Source organism: Sander vitreus, chromosome 21 (assembly GCF_031162955.1).
Source record: "Sander vitreus isolate 19-12246 chromosome 21, sanVit1, whole genome shotgun sequence".
NCBI lineage: Eukaryota > Metazoa > Chordata > Actinopteri > Perciformes > Percidae > Sander > Sander vitreus.
In genome coordinates this window covers 20,492,058-20,509,853 of record NC_135875.1, presented here as the reverse complement: position 1 = coordinate 20,509,853, position 17,796 = coordinate 20,492,058, and the positions used below count along the sequence as shown (strand labels likewise).

General features: G+C 41.2%; 1 protein-coding gene across 1 annotated transcript; it reads left to right on the top strand.

The window, feature by feature from the left end:
• Positions 1 to 57: 57 nt before the first annotated feature.
• On the top strand, positions 58 to 11,232 carry nt5m (5',3'-nucleotidase, mitochondrial). Its single transcript, XM_078279443.1, has 5 exons — positions 58 to 1,861; positions 3,555 to 3,655; positions 4,609 to 4,669; positions 4,789 to 4,903; positions 7,349 to 11,232. The coding sequence occupies exons 1-5, from the start codon at positions 1,583 to 1,585 to the stop codon at positions 7,486 to 7,488; spliced, it is 696 nt and encodes a 231-aa protein (XP_078135569.1). The 5' UTR covers positions 58 to 1,582; the 3' UTR covers positions 7,489 to 11,232.
• The last annotated feature ends 6,564 nt before the right edge of the window (positions 11,233 to 17,796 follow it).

Below are 17,796 nucleotides of genomic sequence, written 5' to 3'. Positions count from 1 at the left end.
CCGACCATTGGATTCTTAAAGGGCCAGACACACGGTTTGCTGAAAGTATTATATTTCATAATTGTCATAATTTCTATAATTTTATATATTTTTTTAGGAATGTATTGTGTGTCACTTATTGTGCTTATCTTGTGAATTAAGGGACCTCAGTTTATTTAAGACTGCAGCGTCAGTTCTCCCTTTAATGAAAAATAAATAAATACAGGAACTGACGTAAAATTGACCGGGTTTTCAGCAAAGATGTTATAAGCTGTAAGAGCACCTGTCTGACTGACTTTAAAGCATCCACTGAATATAGACTGGACATCAACGTTTATTGTACTTCTAAAAAAGATACAGGTACTATTGTAAATTATCTTGACTTGGACTGCTGTACATTTATTTTTAATTTTTTTGCAGATGAAATACATCAAGTGCACAATTGTTACTCTGAGAACAGCTCATTTAAATTAGCTAGTTAATAAGCACTAACAGCACACTTACTCATTTTGCAATTTATTCGCTCTTTCGATATGGAAGCCTATTAGGTTCATCACCTTCATAAACTTGATTTTAATTTGGTTATCTTTGGTAAAACTTACTGTATAATACTGATATTTTTGTTTTGTTTTATTGCTGTACCACCATTATGTCTTTTGTAGTGTTCTGAAGTCTACTGTGATTTACAATTATTCAAGATGAGCAAAAGAAGAAGAAGAAAAAAAAATATCACAACTCAAATATAGAAAAGTAAGCATTTACTTTGGCAACATTTCAAATGTCATGCATTTTATGTACATCTGATGGATCCCCGAAAGCGTCACTGTAGACTGCAGAACAAACAATTGTTGCATCTCGAGTCATTCCAGCAGCATTCCATTCAGAAATATTGCTTTATCCGCTCAGAATTAGATATTAGCCTACTGTGACATTTAGGCAGAAGTAGCGTACCTATAATAATACTAGTGGTGATGGTAAATTTTTTCTTTTTTATAAATTTGCAAAATTGTATAACTGCAAATTGCCTATACATGGCTCTCACACAAAACAACGGAGGAGTGAGCCATCGCATTCATCTAAAATATCTTTGCTGCAAGCAGGACTTTTGTACAGTTTGTTCTCACTGCCGAGCTTTTTTCTCTCCATGGTGCCTGAACATCAGTACTCGTTTCTGCTCAGGTAGCACCAGCAGCCAGATGTTTCAGATGCTGTGGGTTTGAGAAAGGCTATGGATAGCTGCCCGAGCAGTTAATACACACAGACAAACGATGCTAACAGCTCCCATTACACTGTGGCCAAAGGAATGTCACATTTGACCTGCCCGTTGCTGTGCGGCTAGCCTGCCAGCTGAAGTTAGCTAGCTAGCTAGCTAGCTAGCTAGCTACCGAGCGTTAGCTCAAATGCAGTTGACTAGGAGAGAGTTATGCCCATAAAGATAAAGTTACACTGGCAGTGAAACAAAACTTAACGAAAAGGCAAATAACACAAGCAATGCTAGCTAATTGCTAATTGCTGACTTATCAACTGTTTCCATCGTCGTTTGGAGAGGGTAGTGACAGTTATTGGGAACGCTACTGCAGTAGCAGCCAGTCAAGAGTCAACAATGCTATTACTGTTCAGTTCTACACGCCTACTCGGAAGAGGGAAAACTTTGCTCCGTGATCCGTTTAAGAGGATTTGCGTAGACATGTCGTCGTCATCCTCTCCTTCGGGTAAGAGACTGCGGGTTCTGGTTGACATGGACGGGGTCTTGGCAGACTTCGAGGGGGGTTTCTTAAAGAAGTACCGGGCCCGATACCCGGAAGATCCCCACATCACCCTGGACGACAGGAGAGGGTTTTGGGTGTCAACGCAGTACGGGCAACTGAGGACTGACCTGTGTGTAAGTGACTGACACGCATACGTGTGCTATATTAATAATGTTAGAGAAATTCACATTCGCTGTCCGACACAGAGCCAGAGGCCTGGAGCTGGTTCCCCAGGGTCCCCAGTTAAAAAGTTACATTCAAACAGAATTGAATTGCATTGATTTACAGGCTGTATCAGTGTGTCAGAATGACAGGTGTCCAAGGTCTCACTCTGTAGAGTTTGCAGTTGAAGCCTGATATTACCCAACATGCAGTGCATCCCCTCCAATGTCCCTTGCAGGCTATGCAATTGCACAGTGCTGACCAGTTGAACTACAATTTTACATTTTGTTTATGAATTTCATTCAATATCTGAGTGGACAGATAGCCTCTAAAAGTAGCCAGTATCTTAAATGACAAAATGCATAAGGAGTCTTGAACACATTCGTATCCCATACAATAAATAAACTACTGCTATACTGAACCATTCTATTTGTACATATTTGTCTGTATTGGTTCGAATCCAGTGAGCCAAATGCATATCTATTTTGTGACCCTTCCCTTTATAACCCCTGGCCTCGCCTACAGTATCTTTTCATCTGGACTACCTGGGTACTTGGCATGGCAGACGCACAGTGCACACGTGTTGGAATAAGTCAGGAAAACAAAAGTAAAAGACATGAGCAACACAAGTTGTTCTTTTTTTAATGCATTTTAATCCTAAAGCTGATTTTGTTATCACACGCTACTCAGTCCTGGGCCAGTATAAAGAGCCTGATAGAGGCTCTCCTACTTACAGTAGTTTTAATAAGACCCACTTAGGTTATTCTCATAGTTAAATGTGTGAATGTCACATTCGTATTTATAGTTTCTTCTGTTGAAAATATGTATTTACTCAAAGACTTTGGAGGTAGCGATGAGGTAGAATACTAAACCAATAAATCCACATCAGATTTCAGGCTTTCATTTTAATAAAGTATATTTTACACTAGAGCTGGGCAATATATCGCTATTATATCGATATCGTGATATGAGACTAGATATCGTCTTAGATTTTGGATATCGTAATATGGCGTAAGTGTACAGTACAGTGCGTTACAGTAAAGTGATGTCATTTTCTGCTGTTCTAACTGTAACTGTAACTGTAACTTATTTGCCTTTACCCACTTACTCATTACAGCCACATTACTGATGATTATTTATCAAAAATCTCATTGTGTAAATATTTTGTGAAAGCACCAATGGTCAACACTACAATATCGATATCGAGGTGTTTGGTCAAAAAAATAACGGGATATTTGATTTTCTCCATATCGCCCAGCCCTATTTCACACTAGGATGTCTGTCCTAATTTGTGTTATATCACGCAAATAAAGCAGGTCTCAAAAGCGAAACTAGGCCAGGGGTACGAGGTCCATGTTGCACATGAGCACAAAATAAGAAATAGACCACAAATGTGTTTTAATAGACCACAAATGTGTTTTTCTCAGTTCCTGCGTTGTCATAATTGAAACACTCAAAAACGCTGTACAGTGCCGTCTCATTTAAATATCAGCTTTTCTGTTCCTTCAGGCAACCAAGTGTCTAGCTAACAAGTCGACCTTTGAAGATTCCGCCTTCAGAGCACATGTATTCTCACGTGGACACTTTATCAATGTACACTGTGTGTGTGTGTGTGTGTGTGTGTGTGTGTGTGTGTGTTTGTGTGTGTTGTTTTTATTACTCCAGGACAAAGCCATCAGTATCTGGGAGTCCAAAGACTTCTTCATAGAACTGGAGCCGCTGCCAGGAGGAGTGGAGGCGGTCAAGGAGATGGCCAAGATGGATAAGTAGGTCTTGAAGATGCGGTTCACTCATCTAATCTATAAACTGATTGAGATGCTGCTGATCTATTAGTAAAATGTGATATGGACAGGTTTTTATTCCGAGCAACATCGTGCTGAAAACAAACCAGAATGTCTGAGAGCTTACAGGGAGATGATCACGAGGAGTTGATTTTGTGCCTTAAACTGCGCAAAACTCCAAAGTAAAGGGTGTGAATATTCTTTTTTGCGATTTTTGGTGAGAGCCCTAGACAGAAACACTGTTTGAGTTAAGACGGTTCACACCGGAAATAAATATTGCAAACGTTTGTTAGGCTCTATGAGCAATACTTTGGTGATCAGTTTGACAAGCAGTTTCGGTGTGTGACTTGTATGACAGCAACTGGAGCTGCAGACTGATGGATGGAAGATGTGTTTCATTGTTACTAGGGTCGGTTACCGAAACCCCCGGTGCCTAAACGACCGGTATCTACCGAACCGAATGACAAGATTCGGTGCCTCATTTCGGTGCCACTAAAATGCCTGCCCTGCCCTCTGGTGCTCGGAAACGGATATTACAGGCAACAGAAGCAGCACTACACATGGCGCTAGTTACCATTAATAAACTTGGCAGCAGGTAACGTTAGCCTACCGTTAGCCAGTAGGTAACACCGCAGCGGATTAACGTCCTAAAAATAGCCGGCGTAGTTATGAAATTGTATGTTTGCATTTCCTGGTGGAAATGAATGTCTTTATTTGACCACCATTGCCTGATTGAAGCTGTTTTCTTATCAGGGAAATCTGCTACATGGTGTGTCTCATATTCTTTTTCCACCTCTTTGTTTTCCTACCGAGGAAGGTCCACAATAGCTATTGCTCCCAGTTATAAATAGCCAGTGTGTCAGGTATAAACAGCCGGAATATGAAATTGTTTAAAATGCTTCCACCCTGGTCCTGTTGTTTCCCTTTTCTTTCTGCAGCACAGATGTCTTCATCTGCACTAGCCCTATACAACATTACAACCACTGCCCGTACGAGAAGGTAAGCCCTCTGCCAATTAACAACATAATAACTACTATGTTCCCTTTGGAAACCACTTCTGTGTTTCCTTTTTCTAATTACATCTTGTTTCCTGTGTGTGTGTGTGTGTGTGTGTCCAGTATGCCTGGGTAGAGAAGCATTTGGGCCATGACTTTCTGGAGCGGGTAATCCTGACCAGGGACAAGACAGTAATCACCGGAGACCTCCTGATAGACGACAAGCCTGACATTCTAGGTAAGGACTGTTTGCTTGTGTGTGTGTTAGAACTGCACGATATTTAGTTTCATCGTCTACATCGCAACGTGCGCGTGCGCGATAGTCACATCGCATCAGACGTTGCGATGTTGACGCTTCAACTTTTTTGCTGCTTGATAGAAAAGTAAACTTTCACCGTTCTCCCTTCACATGATTGTTACCGGCCGACCCTTCCCCTTTTTAAGACAGGTAGCCACGTGGGCAACGTGTGCATGCGACGTAACGTTAGTCCAACGGGGTTTATTGTTATGGGAAGTGAGGCTCTCCGTGCGTGCAAAAGTACCGCGGCAGCTGCTGCTGACACAGCGATGCACATGCTTTTCCATCGCTGCAAAGACAAAATAAATCCCCTGATTAATGCACCGTTATCACGACGTCTCCCGGGCCATTTTTCACCGCATAAAGCTGCCACCAGCCAGGCTAAATCTAATATAGTTAGCCTAAAGAAACAAGGCGTCTGTCCCAACTAACGTTGCGGTTCTGAGCTGCGACGCTGGAAACGTAACACTAATCTACAACAGCAGTCTGTGTCTGATATAACGTCATTTACACTGATTTAAGCGCTCTTGGATACACAGTTTGTTGCTAGTGCGTGACATGCAGGCTCTGCATGCACAGCAAAACCACCAATCACAATCAATGTTGATCAATGTATCAAACAAACGAGCGGGCCCCGCTAGTCGACCACAACCTGAAATTTAGAGGAAGCAACATGCATGCATTATTACTATCATTTACTTTAGCCTGGATTGATAGTATTATATGAATACAATGGTGTCATGTCAGTCAACTAGTGTATTTAACCATCTAATTTCCCTCACCAAAATCTCTTCAGAAGAGTAGTCACAGCGCTTACTTGCTTAAACCCTTTTCATTTTTATTTTCTATGTAGATGCATCCCCCTACAAAATCATCCCAGTGGTCGAGAATGATTTAGTATTTACAAATAGAGCTAATTATGTCTTTTTTCATATCGCAATATACAATATTATTGCATGAAAAAGAACTATTGCAATGTCAGTTTTATTCCAATATCGTGCAAGCTTAGTGTGTGTGTGTGTGTGTGTGTGTGTGTGTGTGTGTGTGTGCGCGCGTGTGCGCATGCAGTGTTTATATCGCGTCACAATACCAAAAGTGCCTGCTATAACAAATGGACATTCTGTATTGTAATAATATTCATAATTATTTTGTATTTGATATCGATGACAATGCAGCTCCCAGATCAATGAGTGATCATTTCTTAAGCTCCACCCCTCTGGCACGTCGTGACATATGCAGTCTCTTAACAACAAACGGTGGTAGATTAACTTTCTTTTTTTACTAAATTCTTAGTTCGCATTAAACATTGGGTCCTTGATTCCATACAGAGGCAGAAAAAAAGCCGGTTTCTTACACGGGCCCATTTGGTGACCGTTGCTGTTGTCGGCCCGAAATGAACAGCGAAGTGAGTGGCTAGCTAATTATGCTAACGTTAGCTCCACTGATTGGTTCTCTGGCTGACCTTTGAATGTTTCCAGTGGTCTTGTTTTGATACGAGAAGCCCTGTAAAAGGTGTCCAACACTACACGACTTCCTCCAGCCTACGTGTTCAATGTAGCCATTCTGTCAGTTTGGCGATCAGATCGCATCTCGCTGATCCCGAGTAGCCACGATTGGATGGTTTGGAAATGTAATCACCCGAGCCGAGCTCTGATTGGCTGTAGCCACCCGACAGACTCCTCAACAGCTCCAGATATTAAGCCTGCTAGATATCTGGAATGCGTCTCCGAGGCGAGGCGCCGGCGAGCCTCTCGGCTCACATCTTTGAACCGTTCACTCTTAGAGCATGAACGCCGATTTTTGCAAGCGTCGTGTTTTCATTTCTCATTTAGCAGTCAGACTCTTTAATGCAACATCATAACGTAGCACTGCTAGCTGTTTCTGCAATATGAGCCATCACTGGACAATATCCTGCACTATGCATATTTATTTATTTATTTATCACTCTTTGTTACCTCCAACTGTGCAATATGTCATGTCTATTCATCTGTATATCTGTGTCTATATACTGTCTGTTTATATAAGGGTGTATATTGTGTAAATATGTTTGTTTTATTACTATTATTATTATAACTATTTCCTATACGTTATGTATATTGTTTCTCCTATGTCTACTTAATGTGTATTTGTGTTATTCTGATGTGTGTACATTTTTTTTCTTTTGAGCTGCTTGCTGTAGCACAGGAATTTCCCCAGTGTGGGATTAATAAAGTCTGTCCTATATTATCTTAGTGCGTATAAAACAGCTGCCACAGTAGTGGATCTGCGGGGGTTGTCTAAAGCTGTGTTTTTTTTTGTTTTTTTTTACTCTCTACACAGTGACATGTATTATAGTGTTTTTCATTTAAGTAATGTTTGTTTGTACCTAACATGTCTCCTGATCAGGCGTGGAGCCCAAACCGACGTGGGAGCACATCCTGTTCACCGCCTGCCACAACAAGCACCTTCCCCTCAGCCCCCCGCAGAGACGACTCCTGTCCTGGTCGGACGACTGGAGGGCCATCCTGGACAGCAAAAGGCAGTGAGAGGAACCCCTTCACCCACGAGCCCCGGCGGCCCCGGTTTCCTGGTTAGTGGACGAGTTGGGGTGGGTGTGGGGGGGGATGGGTGTCCACCGGAGACAACGTCATCACCACGCCGGTGGGTGTCGAGGGCTCGGAGCGGCCGCTTCAGAATTAGTTTCTGAAAGGAAGGAGGGTCTAATATTAAAAGGGGGAATGATCAGCCACATTCGCAATATTATATACAGGTTTTCTTTCACTCTGCTGGGTATGGACAATTCACTTGTTCAACCACAAGGGGGCACTCTGAGACTGAGTGTGATGGGAACCACCTTTCCACCTATTTCACTGAAGAAACTGTGACAGCAGAATACTGAATTTCAAATGGATACACGGGGAGTCTAACAGGGCATGTTGAACTTGTTGTGAGCTGCTCTTTTTCTGCGTACAATGTTTCTGGGAGACGTATTGTTAGGTTTTTTTTTTTTTTTCTCTTCCTCATTAAAATCTGAATTTTAACACTGGGGCTGTTTAGCTATGGTCTTGATGATGATGATGATGATGATGATGATGAATAATTTTATTTCAGTTAACATAGATGAAAGAAACGATTATTTACCACAATTTTCCACCGTATCGAACCGAAAAAGGAATAGGCCGAAGCCAAGGCTTATTTTTGCCTATCCTATCCCATAATCCTTATAGAATCACCCAGAAATTCAACTAAACTAAACCAAATACTTAAACCTACATTGTGTAATTTTTTTTTAGTTGATTCTTAGCAAAAAAAAAACATTTTGTTCTTTCACAAATATGTGCTCATTCATGTGCAATTACTTCCACCAGCTAATCAAAGTGTTCTCGTAAGCGTAGAATCTGCCGTTCAGAATCATTCAGAATACATACGAGCGAGTCGCTCGAGTGACGGCCGCCATGTTGCGCCTCCATCTTTAAAATACATTAGCCAAAGAGGGACATACCTCCGCCTTTCGCCCTCTTATACCTATTGGCACCGTGACGAATGCCAGGGGGAGATTACTCGCCAGGGAAGCGAAACAGAGAATTAAAACGACAACGCGACAAGGCCAAAGTTAATATTGGAGCGGCTAGAACAGCTGCGTGTAAACGATGGAGGGACTAAGAGCTAAGTTCGGGTTCGGCCACCGTAGGAGTTAAAACGTGATCGGAATGGGAAGGGCTGGAACGTAATATTCAGTTGGTTGTCATATACAATTTCACCGCTAGATGGGAGAAATTCTTACACAACGTAGCTTTAAGTACAATTCTAGATTCTTTTTTTTTTTTACAATTTACATTTTATTCAACTTACTTCTTAACCGTGAATTCATTTAGATTTTAACGCTTTTTTGAAACTCAATAGAGACGCGCACATGTTCAACTCCATAATGGAATCCCCAAAACTGAAACACAGCTATATTTTAATCCTCACTTTACTTTCAAAGATAGAAAACCGTCTTAAATTATTAACGACCTTCTCTTAATTTAAATAAAAAAAATGAATACAGACAGAAAGGCCATTGTTCACAACTCGAAAAATGATTTCCAAGGTTTTTAAATGCAAAAGCCGGTCTTCTTAACAAAAGGCGTATCACTAGTTGACAGTAATGTGTTAATGAGTTAGTGGACAACACAACAGGGCACACCACTACACACTGCCATTAACAAGAATAAAGTCCCCATGAGTCGTAGGCAATGGCGAGAAGGTGCAATACATAAGCATGCTGTAAGAAAGGGACCTGGACTTACAGACGCCGTAACTGTTATGTCAGGTCATCATTTAACATGTACTTTTTGAGTACTGCAATGTCACTTTGGATCACCGAGTACCACTGTCAATGTAAAAGCCGATATACATACACAAAGCTATCTCTTAAGGTTGGTAATGAGCAGACATGGTGCTTCATTCTTTGTTTTTTTGTTTGTTTTAGTTTTTATGTAGTTCATCTTTTTCACAATGAACCTATGCATCTTAACTGATACACCGATAGGAAAAACATAGAATAGAATTGCACACATACATAATACGTTGCCAAAACCACCCACCAGTGTTGGAAATATATTAAAATAACAGTCACTGAAAAATGTTTCAAATATTAAAGGGAGTAGTTTATTGGGGGTTAAGTAAGATTATTTTTTAAATGAATGTAAGACTTAATTTCTCGATGTCAGAATGAACTTAAACTCAAAACAGAGGGATGATTAATCGTGTTTTTACGTGCTCTACTTACACACAGCCGGTGTCTGTAAACTTTGAACTTTGTTTTTGAACACACCATATTTTATGACTTTCTGGATCAAGCTCTTTTTTTTTTTTTTTTGGTGTCTATTGTTAATACATTAAACAAGAAAGTTATCCTCAATTAACCAAAAGCCAATATAGCATCTGTTTTAAGACAAACTATTCAGCACAGTTGTATAAGTAGTGCTCATGATCTACGCCATTTAATATTAGATCTGTGTCACAATTCACTTCTACCTATTCTTAGGCCTCCTGCACACTGGCTGCGTGGCGTGAGCGTGGCGTTTCTGTTGCGTGTCAGCTGCGTGGCGGCTGCGTGGCGTTTCCTATGTCTTTGCACACCAGAAACGTGTCTGACGCGGCGCTGCTGCTGCTGCTGCTAGCCTTGTCTGTACACATGTATGTTTCTCATTGATTTACTGCAGTCAAGCAGTATACTTCATGTTAAACATAAATATATACTGATTTGATTACAGCAAAGACAACGTCGGCGGTATTGACAGCAAAATAGGCTACAGAATATTTCGTGCTGTATTGACAGGTTTAATATTTAAAAATCGATAATTACTTATTATATTTTTTAAATTACATTTATATCTGCATTTATGTCAAAACCGAGAGACTTTCATACATCAAAATGTCATTTGTTAATATGTATTTGTGTCAAAATGACATATAAACATCTTTTCCTATTCTATTTTGCCTGGAAAAGCTTCCAACACGCTTGCGTGTCGCGTGAAAAATAGGCGTCGGTCTTATTTCTAGCATGCACGCGTTTTCGGCCTGAGACGTGACGCAGGCAGCGTGCAAGCACTAACCTGTTAACATGGGAGCCGAAATAAAAACGGACACGCCACGCAGCTGACACGCTCACGCCACGCAGCCAGTGTGCAGGAGCCCTTATATTTTCATCAACACATTGCATCCGATTTAAACCAGGTTATTGGGTTAATGAAACAGAATACCTCCACAACACAATATAAGCTATCTGTATTTATTTTAGCATGTCATTTGTACTGTGTATATATATATGTATATATATAAAAATAGAACTACATTTTGACTGAAAATAGTACATACACGATATCCACATTTTGTGTCGCTGAGTCACATGAGCCACAAAAACTGCATAGGTCTGAAGAACCTATTCTGTCTGAGGCTTAATGTAACAAGGTAACATTTGAGAGAGAAAAATATCAATTGCGTTGTTAATCACGGTCATTTAAGACATCCTGTAAGTACGTTTGAATCCACTTTGGCTATTTTTGGCGGGTCAGTTACAAATGTGCCTGTTGCCGCTGATGTGCTTTTTAAGAACAAAGTGGTGGATGCTGGAACATGTGTTATGTACTTTAGTGCTGTGTTAATGTGCCTAGTCTAAAAAATGTTTTTTTTCTGTCTATGAGTTGTGTGGTTTTATTTCACAAAAAAAAAAAAAGGGATGACCAAGGTGATTTTAATATGGTCCTCGTTTTTTTGGGTGCAATTAAAAGTACATTTTAATTTTCTTTGTGTGTTTAGTTTTTTTTTTATTATACACATATAGGCCCACACTGTCTTTTGGCAAAAGTTGGAAACTCCAATATCTTGAGTTGACCCTCTGGCAGTATGGGATATTTTGACTAAACACAAGGAGCTTCCTCTTTGTTGCTCTTTGTTGTTATGTCCTCTCTCTCTGCTGATCATATCCGCTAAGAACACACGAAAAAGCAGCTGAATAGGAACATTAGTCTGGACTGCAGTTTGCCCTCCGTCCGTTTTGTAATATCAGGATAGACGCATGGGAAAGTGCTCACTATCAACGGTCCCCATCTGCCTCTTTATGCCCATTCATCCTTGCATTTTAGTCATCAATATCCTACACACAGTTATGCGTGTTACTATACAGGGTCAGGGTCACTTCACATTGAACCGTGGGAGAAAACCCAAAGAAGAAATATATAAATAAAACTCTCAGCCTGCTGTGTGTGTGTGTGTGTGTGTGTGTGTGTGTGTGTGTGTGTGTGTGTGTGTGTGTGTGTGTGTGTACAAAAGACTTGCACCCAGGAAATTTTCACTTTGAGGTTTTTTAACATTAATATGCGTTCCCCCAGCCTGCCTATGGTCCCCCAGTGGCTAGAAATGGCGATAGGTGTAAACCGAGCCCTGGGTATCCTGCTCTGCCTTTGAGAAAATGAAAGCTCAGATGGGCCGATCTGGAATCTTGCTCCTTATGAGGTCATAAGGAGCAAGGTTACCTCCCCTTTCTCTGCTTGGCCCGCCCAGAGAATTTGGCCCATCCATGAGAGAGAGGCATCATGGCTTTCAAATGAGCAAAGTGGCAGTTGGTCAAGGCCACACCAACACTCTCTACCTTGCCCCCCCCCCTCCTCAATAGCTACAGACACAGAAATGGCACATCCTAAGTAAAGCTCATTGTGGGACTGGCTCTAGTGGCTGTAATTCTGCACCAAGGCTGAATTTCGGGAAAGAGACTTCAGATACAGTATTAGGGGACCACTGAGGCCTATATAAAAGCATCCAAAGAGCACCATGTCATGGGACCTTTAACAAGACGATTTGGTGCCTAAACGTAACTGTTGTCGCCGCATAACGCTCACTTTTTGTCACCTAAACGTAACCGCAATGTCGGCCGAAAGGACCGGCAGCTCGCAGTGCCCTGTACCCGGCTCAAAGTCACCTATTCTCGGGTTAACTGAACCACCAACTACCGCTGAATTGACGGAGCACCATGCAGAACACCATGCGGAGCACAGTAGCCGGCGTCGCAGAGCTCTGTAGCGGCTTAAAACAACTAGCAACTGTCGCTCGGCGTCACAGAGCTCGTAGCCGGTCACTGTAGCCGGCGTCACGTGACCAGCCGGCGGTCGCCAGGTTTCATAGGATATCATATGTATTGGTGTGCATACATTTCCGTACTATATCATACAGACCTGTTCATGAGAATGCATTGAACCAAAACATAACCTTCTGACTGTACGTGTCAGTGGTGTACAGCAGCTGGTGTAGCCAATTGTGTGCAATCATCCTCCATAGTGTGAACTGGACAGGATGTGTAGAGAGACAGAGAGAAGTTGGATAATTACACAGCATCGGGTCCTTTTGAGGTCTTCTTTGGCCTTTAAAATCACACTCAGATCTTTACCTCAGCATGTAGCAGAGTTCTGTTGTGCTGCTCAGTTGAGCTCCGTCTCCTGGGTGTAATTTGTTCTTGAATGGAACAAAACCTTGCCAGCATGGCATTCATACATTTTCTACATTAGCCTTTGCATGGCTCTGTGGAGCTGGAGTCTATCCCAGCATGCATTTTTATAGGGCAGAGAGGTTGACAACGCTACGAGACAAAGATGAATAAAGGCAGTTTATTTTTTTCATGCTTAGGAACTTGTGTTGCCATTAAAGCCTGATTAGATGCTCAATATAAGATAAGACTCCTTTTATTGTCATTGCATTATACATACAATAAGATTCAGGTGCACTACCTGAGACCTGAGTTTTTCCTATCATCATTTATTTTACTTTTTCCACATTCTGCACTTGTGACAGTTAGTAAACTAATGTTTACGAAACGTAATTGGATCAAAGTGAAATCTGTTTGGCAGTCGATCAGAATATCCTTTGGCCAGCTTTTCCCAGCCTTCAAGCTTAATATCTGTTTGTTTGGCGCAGATATTGAGCAGATGAACAGAACTTCTGATGACTGCTCAGTCTGAAAGTTTCCAGTCCGTCCGTCCCTCTGTCTGTGGACGTCAACATTCAAGATCCACTCAAACCAGGAACTTTCAACAATTACATTCAGTGCTAGTTTCAGACATGATGTACCCCACATGACGCAACGCATCACACACCTGCAATTAGCTCTCAGGTATTTATTAACCATAACCACGATCTGTCCCTAATAAGTGCCTAACAATAACCATATTTTATATAGTTCATTTGCCATAACCCTTATCTTTCCCTAACAAACTATACTTTCGATGCAGATATCGTAGAAAGCACACATTTTGCAAGTGTTGGCATTGGGCATTAAAGCTAAATAAAATTTAAAAAAACAATACCATTTAACATATTTCTGGGTTTTGCAAAATTGTCCAAAATTAGCGTTCTTGTCTGCTGTCAGGGTCTGTCTTTTTTTTAATCGTATTGGCACTTCAAAATCTACTGTGCACACAACATAGATACACGTTTAAATCCTTAAATCCGCATAATCTTTTGAAGTCTTAAAGCAATGGTGCGTAGTTTCTGTCTCCCCCATGAGGAAGTCTAAGTAATGACAACACCACTGTCTGCGTGACCACGATACAACGCCTCCCCCACACGCAGTTGCTAGTAGCCATGGAGGACACGGAGGATTACAAAAACAGAAGAGGCAATTGTCTTCACTCAAGTTTCTGCGCGTGAAAGTCGCCGGACGCCACAATCTTCTGAACATAGTCATACTGAGAAATCCAGAGAGAGTTGTGTGGCGCTGATTAGCTTAATTAGCTTTGTAGCAACTCATTTGGCAACGGCTTGAATGTGACGGACTTTCATTCACGTAAAAAAGTTACGCACTAAAGCTTTTAATACTGACATATGATATCTGAAGCCATTTCCATTCCAATAAGCAGAATCAGGCCTGCGCACATTTCCAGCACATGTAATACATATTTGTTCAGAATGAGGACTGTGGATTTTGACCATATTACTTCCATTGGACGCATGTTGGGAAAGGATCTCTTAATGGCCAGTAAGAGCAGGAGGAATGCTTACAGTGACCAAGAGCTGTTTATGGGCGTGAGTATTGTTTTAAGACAGAAATGTCTTCATTCAATTATTTGTCATACATGTTTAAGTCACACCTATAGCATTTGTACTCTGATTAACGAGTGTGTGCTTCCTCTGCTGTTATCACACCAAAAAAGCCTCATGTACTGTAACAGCACAGTCAACAATACAGTATGCTTTCAAAAGCAACAAAACGTCACTGAAATAGGACGCACGGCTTGGGAATTGGCCAGGGTTTGGTTTCCTTTAGTTCTTATTTTTGTATTGAACATTTTCCAAGGAGTACAGTAGATGTAATTGGAACTAAAGTTACACACATGGCCTCAGAGAGCACAGTCCTCCGATAAAATACTATCGACTTTGTGCTGTTTGATTTAAGAGGGTGGTAATAAAAAAAAACATACCTTCTGTAACTCTCCCTGACCCTTCTTTTTTTTCTGAGTTCCAGGAAAACTGTCTGACATTTTAGCCCTGACTACTGTTGTTTTGGCAAGACTTCAGTTTTTAAAGGCCAAATGTGTGTTCAGGCTGAAGTTACCAATCGCAGATATTTTGTGCAGATATCCAACATTCTTAAATTCTGTTTTATTCTTGTCCAGCATCCAGCATGATGCAACACTACAAATGTTGTACTGCGATAACAATTTTGATAATAAACAGATGCAGAGAAATTAAAGTTTTATTGCAGCTTTTAAAGCAGTGCTTATTGACTTCTTGGGGACAGCAGAAAACCCTGAAGACAGTATTGAACAAATGATACACGTTATGTAGTTGATTTCGCAAATGTATTAGCGAACACTTGCATATTTAGTAGGGCTGTCCTCAAAGAAATTCTTAGTCGACTAACGCTCATACGATTTTCACGACTAATCGACAAGTTAGATAATATCGACAGATCTGTAAAACTGAGTTTCTCCACAAAGAATCATGCAAAAGCCCCACTTTAGATCTTGTGTTTAACAGAGATGTGCTCATAAGTTTCTCGGAAATAAGACATTCAGCATGAAAGAAGCATAAAAAAATGACTACTCAACTAAAGAAATCTTAAGTCTACTAAGACCAAAACGACCAATTAGTCAACTAATCGACTTAAGCTGCTTACACACCGACCAGACGGCCAACCGTCGGCAGGAAAGGCAGTTGGACTGATCAGTCTCCCTGAATTGGTCAAAAAAATGCCTCAGAACACACCGAAGAGACGAGACGTAATACGTCTCTATAACAGCAGGCGGTGCTAATCTGTATGGTCGCCCAAAAATGAAAACCGGCAGCTGATTGGACGAACGCGTCACGTGGGTCTTGTTTCTCCGGAAATTCAAAGACAGACTGTCACGGCGGCTTGTTCAGAATACGATCTCATATTGCACTAAAATAGTTCACCGAAACGTGTTTCTGAAAACATTTTAAGCGAGAAATAGGCCGCGCAGTTGCTGAATCTTCATTTCAGATCAACAAAGGTCAGTTTAAAAGATTTTCGTCAGATTTTGAGAGACTCTAGTCACGCTCATTCCGCTCCCCGTTTCTGGGTTAGCACTCTACCAATCAGATGGGTCATTTGAGTCCTACATGTCAAATCGGCCAAAATGAAGGACGACGGCCCCTCGGACGGACGACGGCACGGAACACACCGAACAGACTCGAGTCACTGACCTCACCAGACTGTCCCACGGCCGATTATCGGCTCTGTGTCCGGGCCATAAGAGGGGGCAGCCCTGATATTTACTAATCTTTATAAACTGATATCTGAATATGAATGCAGACCGTATATAGGCAACGGGGCAAGATTTTGGGATTAAAGCCTTCTGTTTTTTTGTTTGGTCAATACTGCTTGGACTACAATCACATTTGAGCAGGCTTTGGTTGCCTTCTGGGGAAACAGTCTTTTATTAGCTTTTTTTATTTATCTGTTTATAGAGACATCTTCTCTCAACTCCAACTTCATTATTTTCTTCTCAAATTGCTAATTGGACCCGGCGCACGGAAGGGGAAGTCTTCGCCCGGATGTCCGCTGGCTACACCGGAACCCCAGTACTATCGCCTGTTCACACATCCAGCTGACATGGAAAAACACTAGGAGACATTTAGGGATGTGTCTAATATTCACACCTTTAAGCTCTTTTTTTGCTCTCTTCCAACTCCTGAGATAAACATCTGTCTCTTTAGCTGCCAGAAGCTCCACTATGTTCACATCATTTTGGTACAGACTGTCAAGTGTCAAGCTAAATCCTTGAAACCTAGACACACAGTTCCAGTTAATCAAGAACAAAATAGAAGCAGACACATTTAGTTGCTTATCCGGAGTAGATCTGATTCAAGATCTGCAGACGGCCTTGGAATAAAAAATACAGCCTTGAACTGCAGTGCATTTGTGAAAGGGCTTGTCCGTATTGGGAAAATGCGTCAGAGTCCGGAGGAAATCCCAACAGAGCAATAAAACTGTGTCTGAGCAAAAATGTCTCTTTAAGATGAAAACAGTATGGGGGTGTACTCATATTGAACATACTTAGGAAATAGTCTGCGCAATACTGTTTATTATATTATTATTGGAGTAGTGGAGATATAGAGTACAAGATGTCCTTACACTGGACAGAGGGGACCATTAGCCAGCATAATGTTCAGATTAGACTTAGGTTACGGTTAACCACGTGCTGCTGATGTTGAAGGTTAATAATTATGGACTGACATTGATTGTGTTTTGTGGAACATATACCAATGTGCCAATGATTTATTTTTTTAGATGGTACATTCCATGGAGTAGAACAGTACAAATGCAGGACCGGAAAAAAACAGAAGTAGACCTACTGAAAGTGCAATCAAGCACATCAAATAGAGAGTACGAGTCAGGTGGAGCTTTTCCTGTTTGCTGAGTTGTTTTTGTTCTTTCCATCAGAGGCCCTCGGCTACCTCCCCCTGTATCTCACACTCTGTTATTCTAGCAGTCTGTTTGGATTGCTCTCATTACGTTCATCTAATTGCTTTAAAACAGAGAAAGAGAAAGAGGAGTGTGTTGCAAAATCTGTTCCAGAGAGGACCATCTGCACATCACATCAATATTAGAAGTCTGATTTTATAGCTTGCAATGTGCTTTTTCTTCAAGAGAAAGAAGTTGCTGTTGGTGAACTGGGTAATATTTTGATGATGACACAACTCGCCTCTTTAAAGCAGCTATATTTTTGTAATAACAATGTTTCAAATAACAATGTGAAATGCTGGTAGTGATGAACCAATAGAGAAATATCACCAGAATCTGCAGCTCCCCTCAGCATTACAGAGCTTTATAGTGAGTTTCAGCTCGTTGTTTAGAT